Source organism: Sipha flava, unplaced genomic scaffold (genome assembly GCF_003268045.1).
Source record: "Sipha flava isolate LNK unplaced genomic scaffold, YSA_version1 1_pilon_pilon, whole genome shotgun sequence".
NCBI classification, from domain to species: Eukaryota; Metazoa; Arthropoda; class Insecta; order Hemiptera; family Aphididae; genus Sipha; species Sipha flava.
Genome location: NW_020272783.1, coordinates 5,402,703 through 5,418,680, shown reverse-complemented (window position 1 = coordinate 5,418,680; position 15,978 = coordinate 5,402,703). Strand labels below are relative to the sequence as shown.

The 15,978-nt window shown below is 26.9% G+C and overlaps 2 protein-coding genes across 4 annotated transcripts; one reads left to right on the top strand and one right to left on the bottom strand.

The window, feature by feature from the left end:
- The first annotated feature begins 1,175 nt into the window (after nucleotides 1-1,175).
- On the top strand, nucleotides 1,176-4,281 carry LOC112682010 (general transcription factor IIE subunit 1). Its single transcript, XM_025552453.1, has 7 exons — nucleotides 1,176-1,312; nucleotides 1,545-1,837; nucleotides 1,904-2,032; nucleotides 2,608-2,825; nucleotides 2,904-3,111; nucleotides 3,182-3,386; nucleotides 3,936-4,281. The coding sequence occupies exons 2-7, from the start codon at nucleotides 1,547-1,549 to the stop codon at nucleotides 4,121-4,123; spliced, it is 1,239 nt and encodes a 412-aa protein (XP_025408238.1). The 5' UTR covers nucleotides 1,176-1,312; nucleotides 1,545-1,546; the 3' UTR covers nucleotides 4,124-4,281.
- Nucleotides 4,282-9,388: 5,107 nt separating this feature from the next.
- Nucleotides 9,389-15,765, bottom strand: LOC112682106 (peroxidase-like). Of its 3 annotated transcripts, none has more exons than XM_025552596.1 (13): nucleotides 15,605-15,764; nucleotides 15,185-15,362; nucleotides 14,795-14,999; nucleotides 13,539-13,721; nucleotides 13,034-13,209; nucleotides 12,206-12,398; nucleotides 11,927-12,115; nucleotides 11,713-11,845; nucleotides 11,434-11,590; nucleotides 11,159-11,329; nucleotides 10,040-10,238; nucleotides 9,820-9,922; nucleotides 9,389-9,654 (listed from the first exon to the last, which is right to left on the bottom strand). In XM_025552596.1, the coding sequence occupies exons 1-13, from the start codon at nucleotides 15,655-15,657 to the stop codon at nucleotides 9,567-9,569; spliced, it is 2,028 nt and encodes a 675-aa protein (XP_025408381.1). In that variant the 5' UTR covers nucleotides 15,658-15,764; the 3' UTR covers nucleotides 9,389-9,566. The 3 variants fall into 3 exon arrangements, with proteins under 3 accessions (XP_025408381.1, XP_025408382.1, XP_025408384.1); XM_025552597.1 differs by having other exon boundaries at nucleotides 15,536-15,612; XM_025552599.1 differs by lacking the exon at nucleotides 13,539-13,721 and having other exon boundaries at nucleotides 15,605-15,765.
- Nucleotides 15,766-15,978: the final 213 nt, after the last annotated feature.

Genomic DNA, 15,978 nt, shown 5'->3' with positions numbered 1-15,978 from the left:
GTTGAAATGACGCCCCTGTATAGAAGTAAGCTTCGTATTGAGAGAATCAAGAGCCACGGATGAGTAAGAAAAGAAAGAGTAATGTACATAAATTAAAGAACTGAGTGAAAACAAAAGATTATCATTGGGAACTAAATTTCAAGGTGTTAAAATGTTTAATGTATATCCTAAAAGTAGATGAATATCAGTATCAATATGATATAGACAGAATAAACAATGATATTGTATCTTCATAGCAGTAGGTACCATTGATTATGCACTTGATCAATGCTAAAACATTCAAAGTTTGTAAATCAAAATAATTCAAAAAATACAAACAATTTATTTAATATCCATATGAGACAAGTTTGAGTAATTAAGGATATTTAAATCATACTTTTTTAGTTCTCTAATAATTAATCATTCATATAATCATATCCCCTATAGCTTCATTCAAAATTTCTCTTAAGACACACTTTAAGTTTTCCCTAGATAGCACTATCTGAGAAGTGAAATCCCCTGCCGTCCTAAGACTGTCACCGAACATACTTTTAAGCAACAGTTCTAAAACTATGTTCCGCAGAACCTTAGGGCTCCGTGAGAGAAGTCTAGGGTTTCTGTAGCATTATAGGCATATCTGAATTAACTAAATTAAAATATTATTATATATCTTAGTTATCGAGGAAAAACACTGGTACAATTACTTGAATTGCGCATTGAATTTGTAAGTATTTTTCACCGAATGCTTATTTTATTTACAACTCAGATTTTCTTAAATTTGGTTATTTCGACTTCATTACTTGGCTAATATTTTCACAAAATTAATGTATCAATACAAGGTAAAATTATTGCAGTTTTTATAGCAAATGACAAAATCCGGGATTTAAAAAAAAAAAAAAATAATAACTTTTTGGGCTGTGCATTTTTTCCAAAATGAAATTGATAATTTTGCCTCGTTAAAGAAATATTTAGAATCGATTGATGAATTTGATGAAACATTAATACATAATTTTTTATGTATCTATTACTGTTTACTGAAATCGACATTCCTCCCTTTGGGGCTCAGTACATTTTTTTTAGGAATTCAAGGGCTTCATGAACAAAATAAGTTTGAGAACCACTGCTTTTAAGAAACGTTATCAATGATTGCATTGGTTCTTTTTATTATCTAAGTTCGTGTTATCTACTCATTTTTTTCAAATAAATGTTCATGCTTATAGTTTTATACAGATCACAGAAATTATAACCGTTGAAAAAACATATGAGCTTTGAATTAAATAATATTATTTAATACTTGAAAAGAAAAATAACAATAAATTCAACTAAGTAACCAGTAAGTGTTTTAATTATAAATGATCTATACATTTTCGGTATATGTTTTCATTTTACATTTAATTTGATTCTTGTGCATAAATAATACTAAATGAAGATTGTTAATTCCGATTTCAATATTTAATCAATTCTTAGTGTTCGTATAAATAATATTATGTTAACTTATTTTGTAATATGGTTATCATAAAGTAGAAACTTATCTCATTAAATATAATTATTGCTATCTGTTTTAGAAATGTCAGCGATAGAAGTGGTTATGGAAGTTCCAACAAGCTTAAAGAGGCTTGCACGGTTAGTTGTGAGGGGTTTCTATACAATTGAAGATGCACTTATAATTGATATATTGGTTAGAAATCCCTGTATGAAAGAAGATGACATGTGTGAATTGTTAAAATTTGAAAGGAAAATGCTTAGACAACGCATATCTATTCTAAGAAGTGAAAAATTTTTACAAACTCGGTTACGAATGGAAACAGGAGCCGATAGTAAAGCACAAAAAGTTAATTATTATTTCATAAATTATAAGGTAAATTGTCTTAAAAATATATGAATTAAAATTACGCATAAGTCAATTTTGATTATTTTATTTTAGTCTTTTGTAAACATGGTCAAGTATAAATTAGATTGCATGCGGAAAAAAATGGAAACACAGGAACGTAATGCAACTAGTCGAGCCAGTTTCAAATGTGTTCAGTGTTTTAAAACATTTACTGATCTAGAAGTATGCATACAGATATTTATAATATTGATTTTTATGATATATAATAATTGTTATATTTTTAATATAATAATTGTTATATTGTTTATAATTGTTATATATTGTTATATATAATAATTATTGTTGTAAATAGCACTAAGCTTAAAATAAAAAACCCAAATTTCATTAACTACAAAATCTCATAGTTAATATCATAAGTTACATAACTACAATTATATATCAATTAAGAAAAATAATAAAAGACTACATTTTATTATCTAATTTCAAATGTCATGAAATTATGTTACTTATAAAACAAGATAATTTTTGTGCAGCACAATTTTACACCGGATACTTTAGGGATCATAATATTTATAAAATCATGAAATTCTTATCAAATTATGTAGTATAGCAAGCAGCTATTTATGTTTGATCTTAGTTTAGGTTTCACAGTAAATCAAATGATAAGGTCATGATAAGTTTCATGAAATTAAAACAATGTAGGGTTCAATTCAACATCTTAAAATATTACATGAAAATATAAAATAAACTTGTCACTTTATTTAATTTCATTTGCAAATAATTATTCTAATTTCTAGGCAGATATGTTGTTTGATTTTCAAAGTAATGAATTCCATTGTACATTTTGTGGTGAGTTGGTGGAAGAAGACACTTCAGTCTTGCCCCAGCAAGACACCCGTGTTATGTTGGCTAACTTCAATGAAGTTATGGAACCTTTTTATTCTATACTTCGTGAACTTGATGGTATACGTCTTGCACCAGAACTTCTTGAACCTGAACCTACCCGTATTCTTGGGTTTGTATATAATACTTATTTGATGAATATTTAACTTTATTACTATTTATTATTTATTGGTTATGCATTTAAATTTAGATTGGAATCAAACTCATCACAGCCATCGAGTGGTAAACAAAATAATGGTATGGAACGATGGGGTCCTGATAAAATGCGAAATTTGGATGCAAATAATTCTAAAATGGAAGTTACTATTGGAGAAGATCTTCAAGATAACCGTCCAGTTATTAAAGAACGACCCATTTGGTTAACAGAAAGTACTGTTGTAGAAAATACATCTGTTCGAGTAAGAAAAAATTCTTTAAATTATGTTTTATCAATGGCTCTTGAATTGTTTTTTCTAAATTATTTTATAGGATTCAGTTGAAATAGATAATAAAGATAGTGCTGAAGGAGCATCACTTGAATTTACCCCTGATGTAGACATTATGACTGTTTTATTACAACATGAAAAACGAGCTGGTCAAACGGATGGTCCTGGAATGAAAAATGCACCAGATGCAGATTCAAGTGATGAAGACTTCTCAAAAACCGTGAAAAATGAACCATCAATTGGTTCAGGTATTACAATTTTATTGAATAGATTTTTTAAACAATATTTATTACATAGTTTATAACATAAGTTTTAATAATCTAAGGAGGTAGAAAAAAATTATTATAGTAATGAATATTCATATTTAAATACATATATTAATATTATTATACTATTTTATTAAATATAAATATACAGTAAAGGCTCGATAAGACAGAATCGCTTGGGATCATGACATTTTTCCATATTAATGGGGTTAGTTAATTATATGTAATATGAAACGTGATCAAAAAAATGTTCCATAATACCGGGATTTCTGTCTTACCAAAGTTCCGTCTTATCGAGGTTTTACTGTATTATTAAACATATTATTAATAAAGTAAATAAGTAGTTCTCTGAATGTCATTTAGAACTATCTACAAATTCATGATAAAAATTATGTAATAACTTCAGAGGTATGTCTAACTTTAGACAGGCTAGATAGGATATTAAAAATGTTAAAATGCATTAAAAAAAAAAAAATCATTGGTTTTAAAATATATTTACTCATGCTTTAAATTAATAATAAATCATTTTAGGAGTTGAAGAACTAACCTCTGAAGAAGAAGAAGATGATGAAGATGTACCTTTAGTAAGTGTAGCTGGGCGACGTGTACCAATTACAGAAGTAGTGAATATGACAGATGCCATTAGCCAAATGACACCATCAGAAAAAGAACACTACATTCAAGTGTATCAAGATTATTTTTCTGCACTGGGTGATTAAATGGTTCAAATTTACATTGTGATAATAAGTATAAGAATAAGTTATTTTTCATTGATATCGATCTTAGAAGAAAAATGAATTATAATTAATGTAAGTTGTGCATACAACATTCTATTAAATGGTCAATATTTTTGTACATAATGTGTTGATTTGTATCTTATTTATAAATTATGAGTATTTGATTTATGTTATATTTAGTTTTTTTTTATGTACAAAGAATAAATTATTTGATCAAAAGCCAATATGTGTATTGAGAAAAAAAATAAAAATAAAAATACTTAATTTGATTTTTGATTAAAACATAAAAGTTTTCTAGAATAATATTGTATTTGTATAAATATGTAAAAACACATTTATAGTACATATTATGTAGTTAATCGTTAATTAATATTTAAAAATAACAGGGATGATTTAAATAATATTTGAATTACTCTGGAATAGAAATTTTATATATAACCAAGAAATGTTAAATTTCATGATTCAATTACACTTTTTGATATTGTTAAAAAAAAATGTTATATAAAGTATAATGGTTTTGTTTTTTTTATAATCTTATAAGTATGTAAAATCTACATTCTTATAAAGTATTAATTAATATATTTATTATATGGACACTGTAAATATTATTTTCAGTTTTAAATGTTTATTTTTGCTACATATTAATTTAATTATATTATGTAAATATCCAAAAGTCTAATTAAGATAGTTATATCTGTATTTGAACTGATGTTTGCAATTTATCCATTCTTGGTTTGTATGATACCATTGATTTTATGATATTATCTATTCTATAATTAAGAAAGAAAAAGTATAAATAAATAAATAAAAAATTAAGATAGCAAAAATAATTTAAACAATAAATATTTAATTTAATTTTTAGGAATTTACAAAATTAATATTATTGAATAAATGTAGTTTAAAATTTTGCGATTAAAAATATAAAAATAATATAAAAAGTATTTATATAAAAAAAAGCAAAACCTGTAAATATAATACCTGTAATAAATAAAAATAAAAAAATGTATGTTTGGATTATACTCAATATATTATAACAATAAATTGACCCTTTAATTTTATTTATATTTATTTTGTATTTAGTATTTAATAATTATTATTTTTCACCAATAACCTACAACTATGGTAGGAAACCAATATTTTTCTTTCAAAATGTTCTTAAATCTGTATTTGAAATTTACTTAGGTATATAGGATATTTTAATATATGTATCAAATGTCTTTCTTTTTTTTTGTTATTTAATTATTAAAACTTATACAATATGCACTTAATTAAATAAGAATTTACTAAGAATTTATTTATTGAGATATTTTTAAGTAGATACTTATTAAATATTTGATATTTTTATGAGCTCTTCTTTTTTGGTTTATACGAACAAAAAAAATTAAATTAAGTGTATATTTAAATTGAATATAATATCAATTATTACACATACATTTGCACATAACACATAAATTGAATTACAGTCAACCATTAAATAAAAGTCTTGAACTGACACTCAATCACATTTCACAATGTTTTAGTTGGTATATTAATTTGTTGGAAGGAAGATTATCCTATGTATATGTAACTGGTAATATGGATAATTCAGGTATTTTGCAAATTGCCGACCCATTTTAGGCAACGTAAATAAAACATGATTTTCAATATTATTTTACTTATAACGTAGGTATTTTATAAAATACCTAGGCATTGTATATAATGCCATTCGTGGAGTAGGCAATATGAAGAAAACAAACAAAATTGGGCATCGCCTATTACCAACGACTACTTAAATTCCAATTTTTTTTTAGGCAAAGTACAAAACATTTTATTATATGTTATATTGCATTAAGATTCTTACAATTATTATACTTTATTACACTCACATTACAGACAACATTTAATTTTTATCATAGGCGAAACTAGACACTTTTATTAGGTCAGGCCAAATGAAAAATATAAAAAGTATTATTACGTAAAATTAACTATTATTTCCTATAATATAATTATAAAAATAAACGTTAAATGTCTAAATTAAACAATAATTAATAAAATCGATTATTCGAATATATAGAATAGACTTATTATGTTCTATTATAATCTATATTTGTACCAATTGTACCTTTATATTATATTATATTATAGTATTATATGAAACGTACAAATGTATACATTTACATGTATAAATATATTATTTATAATGCCTAAATAATTATTAAAATATATAATATATACATATTTTTAGTTAGGATTAGGTCAGGCTATGGTATGTACGAGTGAATTATTATAGGAGTTGTCTTTTTCAATTAACAGATAATTTATAGATAAAGGATTCATCATTTAGTTTATTTTTATTGATAGCATATTTTTTTTTATAATATTTATGACTCAATTCGCGTTATTCAAGTATTCTCTAAATATCATTTCAATTTGATTTTCTTATTTATAGTTTACTAGAAAAGTGTTATTCTCAGGATATTATTTTTTTTATAGACTTACTATTTGTCTCTTTCATAAAATATTTATAATACTATAAATAAATATTGTACATTACTAGTAGGAAATAATTATTCGAATAACTTTTATTATAAACTATAATTTTTACTAACTAAAATATTCACAGAGCACAATTAAAATATTTTACTAGCAAAATTACTTAAATTTACGTAACCGCGGCAGGAATAACTAAAGCGATATCAAGCTATATAGATAGTTCCAAGAGAATTGAATATAAAACGAAGAAAATAGAGCTGGAAACAAACCAAATTTAGTTAGAAAAGGAAAAATTGAAAGCCAACAATAAAATTATAGAAACACTGATGAAATTACGAAAATAATAAAATTAAATTTTATATTAATATTATATTTTTTTTAATAAATAATAATGAAATACTAAATTAGTATGAAATCAAATTTTTTATACAAACATTTTAATTAACAAGACAAGACGAAACAGGAAAACAACATTTTATCGACAAGACATGTTTTCCAAATCGCTACCGATGATCGAACAGATTATGCACATGCACATGTGTGTTGTTGGCGCGCAACAGATAATTTCAGGAGTATTTCGCTTTATGGAAACTACAAAGGAAAGTTGAAAAGAACTTGAATGTGTAAGGGAGAAATTTAAGGGAATGCATTATATGCAAAATCCGGTCTTTAATTATTATCATGTTAAAATTACCAAAAATTAACGTTACTAATTATCCATAGATATAGATAACCTTATAAGCTAGGAATGTTTTATTATACATAAAATATATATATATAAAAAAAAAAATTAGTATTATTAAGTAATTTTGATAGAAAGGCAATAAAACAATAGTATGGACGAGTCCATTTAGATCAGAGTTTCCCAACCAGAGTGCCACGGCACCCTAGTGTACCGCGAGATTAAATTTAGGGTACCACAAAAATATTTGAAATATTAATATATTATATATAAAATATTAATAAACGCCTTCATGAAAAATATAGCACTGTGAGTAATAAAACAGACTATACTCTATGTCTATAGTATAAAATCTATTGTGTATAATTAATTAGGTATATACAATATAATTTAATGAATTAATTATTAAAATATAATTTTTACATAGTAATACTGAGATTTTCAATCTATTTTAATTTTTATACTGGTTTGATTGCTATCGATTTGATGTGAACTGTTTTAAATTTATTTACGGTGAAATACTTGTGACTTTATCTTATCTTTATTATTTATTAATGCTAAATAAAACCAAAGTTAAAAAATATAAATTTAAATATATGATATATTAGTATTGCGTATTTAGTGTAAACTATAGAGTAAAGGGAATAGGCTATAGGGTGCCTCCACATTTTTAGAAAATAATAAAGAGTGCCGTGAGTCAAAAAAAGTTGGGAACCTCTGATTTAGATGTTAAACGGATAATACGGTACTTGAGCTTAGTTTTTAAACCGATTTTTCTTTAAACAAATATATTAAATTACAAATATATATCTATATTGCTAATATTTGTAATAACTATAAATAAATGCATTTAAAATATCAAACACGGGTATTCCAAAAATTCTAGATGACCTATGGCAGTCGAATTTGCTGAAAAAAAATGTTTTTGTAAATTGCTTTATTAAATATAAAAAGACATATGTAATACATATGTAATACAAAATGTAACTAACATTTTTTAATTAACTCCTTATTATTATTACATTTATTATGGTTTTATTATTATTACATATAATACTAAGTAATAAATCATAAAATATGTATATACTCACAATAGTGAACTTAGTAATTACAGATTTTAGATAAATTTAAATTAACACTTTATTTTTAGAATTAAAATTAAATGCATTTAAAGCATCGATTACGCTGGTCGAATTTACACGATGCGTGTTAGCGATCAAAATCAATGCGTGTGTGAGCGTGTAGCGATAAGTGTATCCGACATAGCAGACATAAGCGACCTGTCCAATTACAATGAGCGATTAAGTTCGCTCGCTCGTTTTAGTTGCGCACACGTATTCATCATAGTTTTTACGTATGACAAGAAATTGTCATTGGTATGAAAATAGTTAAATCATTCATTACGTTATTTACGTTAATAATTGAGTTTTTGTTTTCTTTAAAATTTTAAAATTTGAAATTATGAAGTGAAATCACATTAACATGATTTATTTTTTAAAAATATTCGAATAGTATCCATTATTTTGGAACATAACAAATAAGGATTATTTGAACATAAAATAATAAAATGAAATGCTTAAGAAGTAATAAACTAGCTTTGAGAATGAAGAATTAATGAAAATGAATTAAAAAATTAAAAATGTAAATAATGTTTATTGAAAGGAGCTTGCAAAAATCGGAAAAAGTGGAAATGGAACAGGTATTCTCTTATTTTATTATCTCTTAACTTTTTTTTAGATTTTATCTTTTCCAACCCTTGGCGCAATAAATGAGAAATCACTACAACTCCCGCATGAACTACAACTTCCGACAACTTGACCAGTCACTGTTCGCTTGCACATTAGCGATTTTATCAGTTAGAGCGATTACACAAAGTGATTTTACTTGCCAGAGAGTAAAATAGTTAGCGAGTTAGTTTACATTAATCGCTGGTGAGCAGCGAGCGTTTAAAACGCGGCGATTAAGTGACTTAGCCCTTTTATATTGAGCGAGTTTAGTGGCTGCGAGTAAATTCACCCTGTGTAATAGAGGTTTAATTAATTAGATGAATTATACTTAAGTATATATAAAAAAATATGTATATAAACTGATAGTCGATTGTTAATTTTTTTTTATTTTCCGTTGGTTTGATTTTGAAACAGGTCATGTGGATGTAATATTTTAAATTATTTTGAATAAACACAATGTTCAATAATTGTCATTTTAGATGTATCTTATGATAAATATCACATGTGTGTATATTTCAGAATACAATTGGCAAAATAATTAATTTCAATGTAAATTAATAAATAATTTCTCCCATGGTTTGAAATCTATGATATATTTTTCATTGCATGTCCATTTCATAGAAGAATACCATCTAAATAATTAAGCATATTTTAAAATTAATTATATGGTTCAAATATTTTTGGAGTAGTAAGATATGAATAGCTATTGTATTATTTTTTAAGAAAAGTTTTTGTTATGAACATAATATAATATAATAAGTGTAATTAGTAACTATAAGAAATAACATTGTGCTCACCCGTTATCAACTTTTGCGAAAATGTGTTTTTGTAAATTATCTACTGACGAAGTTGCACATATTATATGGTTAAGGCTGATTGATTTTATTATTTCGAGTTGATCTGAAATCAAAATATAAAATAAAAGTTCATAATTATAAAATGTATTTATTTACGTATAAACCGTGTAATATTACACAATAAACAAAATAAATAACATATAAGTTACGTATATATTACCACTGGAAAACTGTTTCGGTAGGTTTTTACCATCGTAGAAAAATCGATCGCCAACACGTGATCTGTAGAAAAAATCACCAATAATACATCGGGAGGTATTTCCAACTAAAGCATCAGTTTCTGGTGTCTCTAATAAAGCACCCACAAGGAAGTCTACGTCGTCCACGGAAGAGTAGAGTTTTTCCAAATCGTAAATATCCTAGAATTAAAAACATCGGCAATCTTAGAGAGAGAGAGAGAGAGAGAGAGAGAGTGAGAGAAAGTGTAAACTAGAGGTCGCGATTACACGACTACCCGTGTTTTTACTCAAAACGAGGTTAAGGTTCGTGTAACATAAATACCCGTGTATCTTAATACCTGTGTTAAATACCCGTGAGCTTGAATTCTCATATATTTAAATACAATATTTATATAATAATAAGTTATGGAACAATTTTAAAATTACCAAAAAATGTTTAAATATAAAGTATACATAAATGAAAAAATAAATATGTGAACGTAATGCAATAAATTTAGCGATAAGTATAACATATGTACACATACTAGCTGTAAGCTAATCGATACGCTTAGGATATTATGGAATTGATCTCCTCTGACATACGCATAACACAGTATTGTGGACATTAACTTTAAATAACTTTAACTTTATATTCAATTTTAGTAAACTGTTATGATTTAAAGATAAAGACACCGAAAAAAAACTGATAACTGAACAGCCACAGATCCGATAGAATAACTAATTCATGGGTAAATAAAGAAAATTCTACCATGAATACGATGCTTGCTATCATATCGACCCGATGATTACAAATGTCTACAAATTTATTTTATTACAGATCCAGATAGAACCCTTGCAGAGCCGGGGTGGGTCGCTAGTATTATTATAAATATTAATATTTAAAGTTTATATGAATTCTGAATGCATATGTAATATTACGGGTAATAATAAATAAATACACGGATATGTATGGTTATTAAATATACGGATATACACGGGTATTAAACAACGGGTTTTAATATATTTTTTACCCGCATGTCCGGACTCCGTGTATTCTAATATCCGTTGTGACCGACCTCTAGTATAAACATTATAATAGAGTAATATCACCAGTGACTAACATCTAATGGCATTACATCTATCAAGTCGGTAAACGATTTGGCAACAGGTAGTCCGCATAACTCTCTAATTTTGTTGTATGGAGGTAAACCCGTATCACGACCTCTTTGAATATCATATGATAGGAGATCCACACCAATCAAGTTATTGGAATGAAACATAAGATTTGAAATCTGTGTATAAAAGACAAATTTACCAAGATCTACTACGTTGTTACAATACATCGAAATATATAATTATTGAATAACATTGATCGTAGTAATGTCCGAACAATTACCAATGGGTTGTATGATGGTTGTCTTAAGCGTCCTTCGGTGAACAACAAACCTCTGAGAAGATCATCAAAGTTGGAGCCTTGTCGCAAGAGATATGGGCAATCCGTCCAGTCAGTGACGTTAATAGTTCGCAGGGTAATGTATTTTGAATCGACAAATCTAAACGGAATGCATTTCACGTATACGTATTGTTCAATACATCTAGTTATCTAGTCTACACGTGGTTAACAAATCGAATAGTTACGAAAAAAACTAATGGTGTAATGATTGATGGTTCACACCTATGTTGGGCCGGTACAATGCTGTGCAGAACTCTAAAAGCACCGGCTGAAAACTCTTGCGAAGTCGATGGATTTACGGTTGCAATGTAATCATCGTCTTCAGCTAGCACTCTTTCTTCCGTGTATTTTTTACCTGGAAAACGCTTAATAATTTCGCATCAAACGTTTTATTGGATAAATGTAATTATTGCGGGGCACTAAATTATTTATATACCTAGAATGGTCGGTAAGAACTGCGTGTACGTAATGTGTTGAATGACCGCGCCGACGATTTTTCGAGACTCTTGGTACAGAGTTTCGTCGGACCATAAGGGGACGGCATTTTTCAATTCCAACGCTACAAAATTATGGAATCTCAAAAACATATCGTGGAAAAGTGCCATTCCTAGATTCGAATTCGCGCCTGTAGGACAATGTCGTTCATACGTTACAGTATGTCATTATAATTTGAGTACATCGCTTAATGTCAATGTGTTGGGAAACTGAGTTTTACCGGAGTTAGACGAATACGTTTTATTGAAACTAGATGATGATCCAACGAACGAATACGGACAAGATTCCTGAAAATCGTCTTCTCTCGTGACTGACTTCATTTTCCCGTTGGTATACGATCTCAGAGTCGATGCGGTATGATCGTCAGAACCATAAATTTGAGATCCATCGATATAATGTGTAGCATCATTCATCTTTAAATACAATAATATTTGTATTTTATGCATAAACACGTGATGTGTGTACAAATGTTAGCTCATAATGAGAAATGCCTATAAAAATTGTCCACCGAATACCAATGCTTAACACTATTCCCAATATCAAATTTATGCGTAAATTTGACATTGATTTGAGAAAAACGAAACAAAATTCCCGACTTGATTGTTTTATAATATATAAATAATATGTATATTTAATTTATAAATTATATGTATACTTTTACGTGTTTAACAGTAAAATATCATAAAATATCTTTGTGTAATCAATAGTGTATTTTCAAATTTTTTTGTGAGGGGGTTTATGGTTTTCTAATAAATATGTTATTTTATAATATAATGAAAAATACATATTAAGTACGAATTAATAATCATATTATTATACCAAGCATTACAATCACATGATATAAATTAATTTTCTATTTCTCTGTATTTTCGTAGCAAGTTATTTATGAATTTTGAAAATTATTTTTCTTCTGAGAGAAAGAAGGTTGAAGCCTGGGAATCCCCATAAAATACGCCACTATGTGTAATAAATATTATCAAATTTTAAACATCATATTATGTTGACATTTTAATCGAGAAATAATATTATTTAAATCGTATGCACTTACAAATGTTGATGGCTCGGATGACTGTAATGAACAGCTATAGTTGATTGATGTCATTGCACGAGTAAATTCCATGCACGTTTTGTTATACTTTGAATACACAGGATCGTCCATTGGTATTTTTATAATGGCTTCACAAGCTTTTGATACCGATAGTTGATTTTGATACGAACAGCAATCTGGGAAAATACAGAACAATCGAATATTTGTACATTTATTATACTTTACAATCGGAAATTACACCAAGTACGACATAACAATGTACTCGTATAGTCTGGCATAATTGGCAAACATACGCATAAAAACAGCGTAATTTATAAGGAATTTTCACTTGGCGACAAAAAATGTTTTTCTCAATATAGTCAATGTAATACCATAGTACGCTTATAGTACTACACGTTTGTTTCTCATTATTTCGCCCAATCTTTTAAAATATTGTCGACAAAGTATAATCACTGGGCGACATTTGTGTCGCTGCATACAAACAACATAATTATATCATTATCACCTTCGCCGTTAACATCAATTTCCAAGATAGAAACGTCGTGCGCTACGAACTGACCCCATTGCATCAATAGTTGATTGTTTATGTCGGGAATATTTGTTTGTTTGTATAAGAACAACTGCACTTGAATTTTTCTGGCACTCGGTAATGATTTTCCATCTGATGAAATGCGTAGTTTGGATATTCCTTTTGAAAAATATTTGAAGTCATACAAAGTTTTTTGAATTGCAAAAGCAACATTTCTAAACGATAATTAATACGTATAATATTCATATATTATGTAATTTTTTTTTTTTTTTTTTTATTATTATTATAATATAAAAATTATTCTCCGTTGAATAAACATCAGAACAAGTTTATCAAAATAAACTCTAATATTTATAAAAAATGTATTGATACCCATTAAATGTAAAAACACGTATTTTAAAGGTTTATTATTTACCGTATGGTTATATAATTTAGTTGCACGCGATAATGTATAAATAATGATATTAAGTAGTTGTACATGTAATAATAATTATATTTTAATATTATAAGTTTAGGTGTTATCTAGATTCATTATTCACTGTATCATCGTATTTTTTATAATTCTTTTTTTTATGTATGATTTCAATTGATTTATGTATTGAAATTTCCAAGGAGGCTATGGAGGTTCGGAGTTAAAGTTTGAAGAGTTTGAATATTTTGATTTAGTTCGGTCCTTGGATTACTTATTAAGATATCGATACCTTAATATCGAATGATGCAGTATTATAGCTATAAATATATTTTAATTTTAATTTTTAGCATGTTTATAACTTTTTATTAGCTATAATTATTCATATTTATAATTGTAATTTGAATTTATCAGTTTTGGAAATAAAAGTAACACCAAAGGTTATCGCGTGCGGTGGTACGTTGGATTAATAAAAATAATATACCATAAGTAATCGGTAACTTATGGTAAATATTATTCTCATCAGGAAGGGTAAGTTAAGAAGACGCTGGGGTCTAGTGTTGTTTTAAAAAAACCGTCAATTAATGAAAAGCATTATGTATTATGACTAGTTCTAAAATAATTAGAGAAAATAAATTATACATTATTTTATTTTGAGGACAAAAATTTACGTTTCTGCCTGTGGCTTAAATTGGTTGCTTGAAATTATAGTTTAAGAAAAATTAGGTCTATGATTTTACAGTTATTATTATTCCCAATAAAAATAATTGCCCTTCTTTGAATAAATTTATCGATAAATATTATGGTTTTGTAATTTAATTACCATCACTGTAGTGTGCACCGACAAGTCTGATGAAAGGGGTATTTGATGATCCCCAAGTAGGATTATTTAGATTGTTACAAGTCCCGTTGATAGTTCTGTATTTATCATTAAAATCACAAGATACGATAGTTGCACATTGTTTGATATAATTATCGTTTTTCAATAATGTTGAATGATTTCCAAATTTGTCTATTGAATATGTAGACTGTATTAAAAACAATAAACATTAATATTATACCAAATTGTTGTCGGAAAATACTATAATTTATCAGCGGTTATGACTTTAAAGTTTCAAATACACTTATGAATAAAAGTAGTGAAACCTTGAAAGTTTACTATTATTAATTTATTCAATAATATATGTTGTTAATTAAATATATTCATTAATACCTGTATAGGTGAATCGTCGTCAGAACTATTGACTGTCCAAAAACTGATGACTGATATAACAAACGTCGAAACGAGTATTGCAAAAGTTAAGAAAATAATCAACATTTTAAATCGATGTTTACCATAGAATATCCGACCGTTATCATTTTTTAGATCATTTCTGCGAGGAAGTAGAAAGCTGAAAAAAATATACAGATTATAGGTATATATTCAGATTGATTGAAAACTTTTGTGCGTTCGTCTGTATTCAAAATATTTTATTTTCGTGACGTATTTTAGGGATTATTGACTTTGTGTCGTACTATATTACCATAAACGCAATAACTTAAACCGGATAAAATGTATACATACACATATTGAAACATCTGTTTAAGTATATCTAGTAAAATATTAATAATGAGTAATTCTGAATATATTTACGTTGTTTCTTCATCTTTGCCAAACGTTTCCAACAGAATAAGGTCGTTAACCATTATTAATTACGTAATAACAGTGATCACTAATAAACACCATTGCCGGCACGTTTTCATTGTCTTAGTTCAATCAACTAGATGCAAATGAACACTGAAATCAGTATTCATACAAACAGCACTACTGATAATAGTGATTGTAGAACACAATACGAGTACAACCGTCTTGAATGTTATTGCCACTTATCTATAATTCCATAACCTCTTGGTTTTGATTTCGTGAATAAATTATTTTATACATTACAGTTATACATAGTTTACCTTATCATAATGATCAGAAGAGCTGTTGAAACCAAAATACAAACTCACAATTTCACACACTGA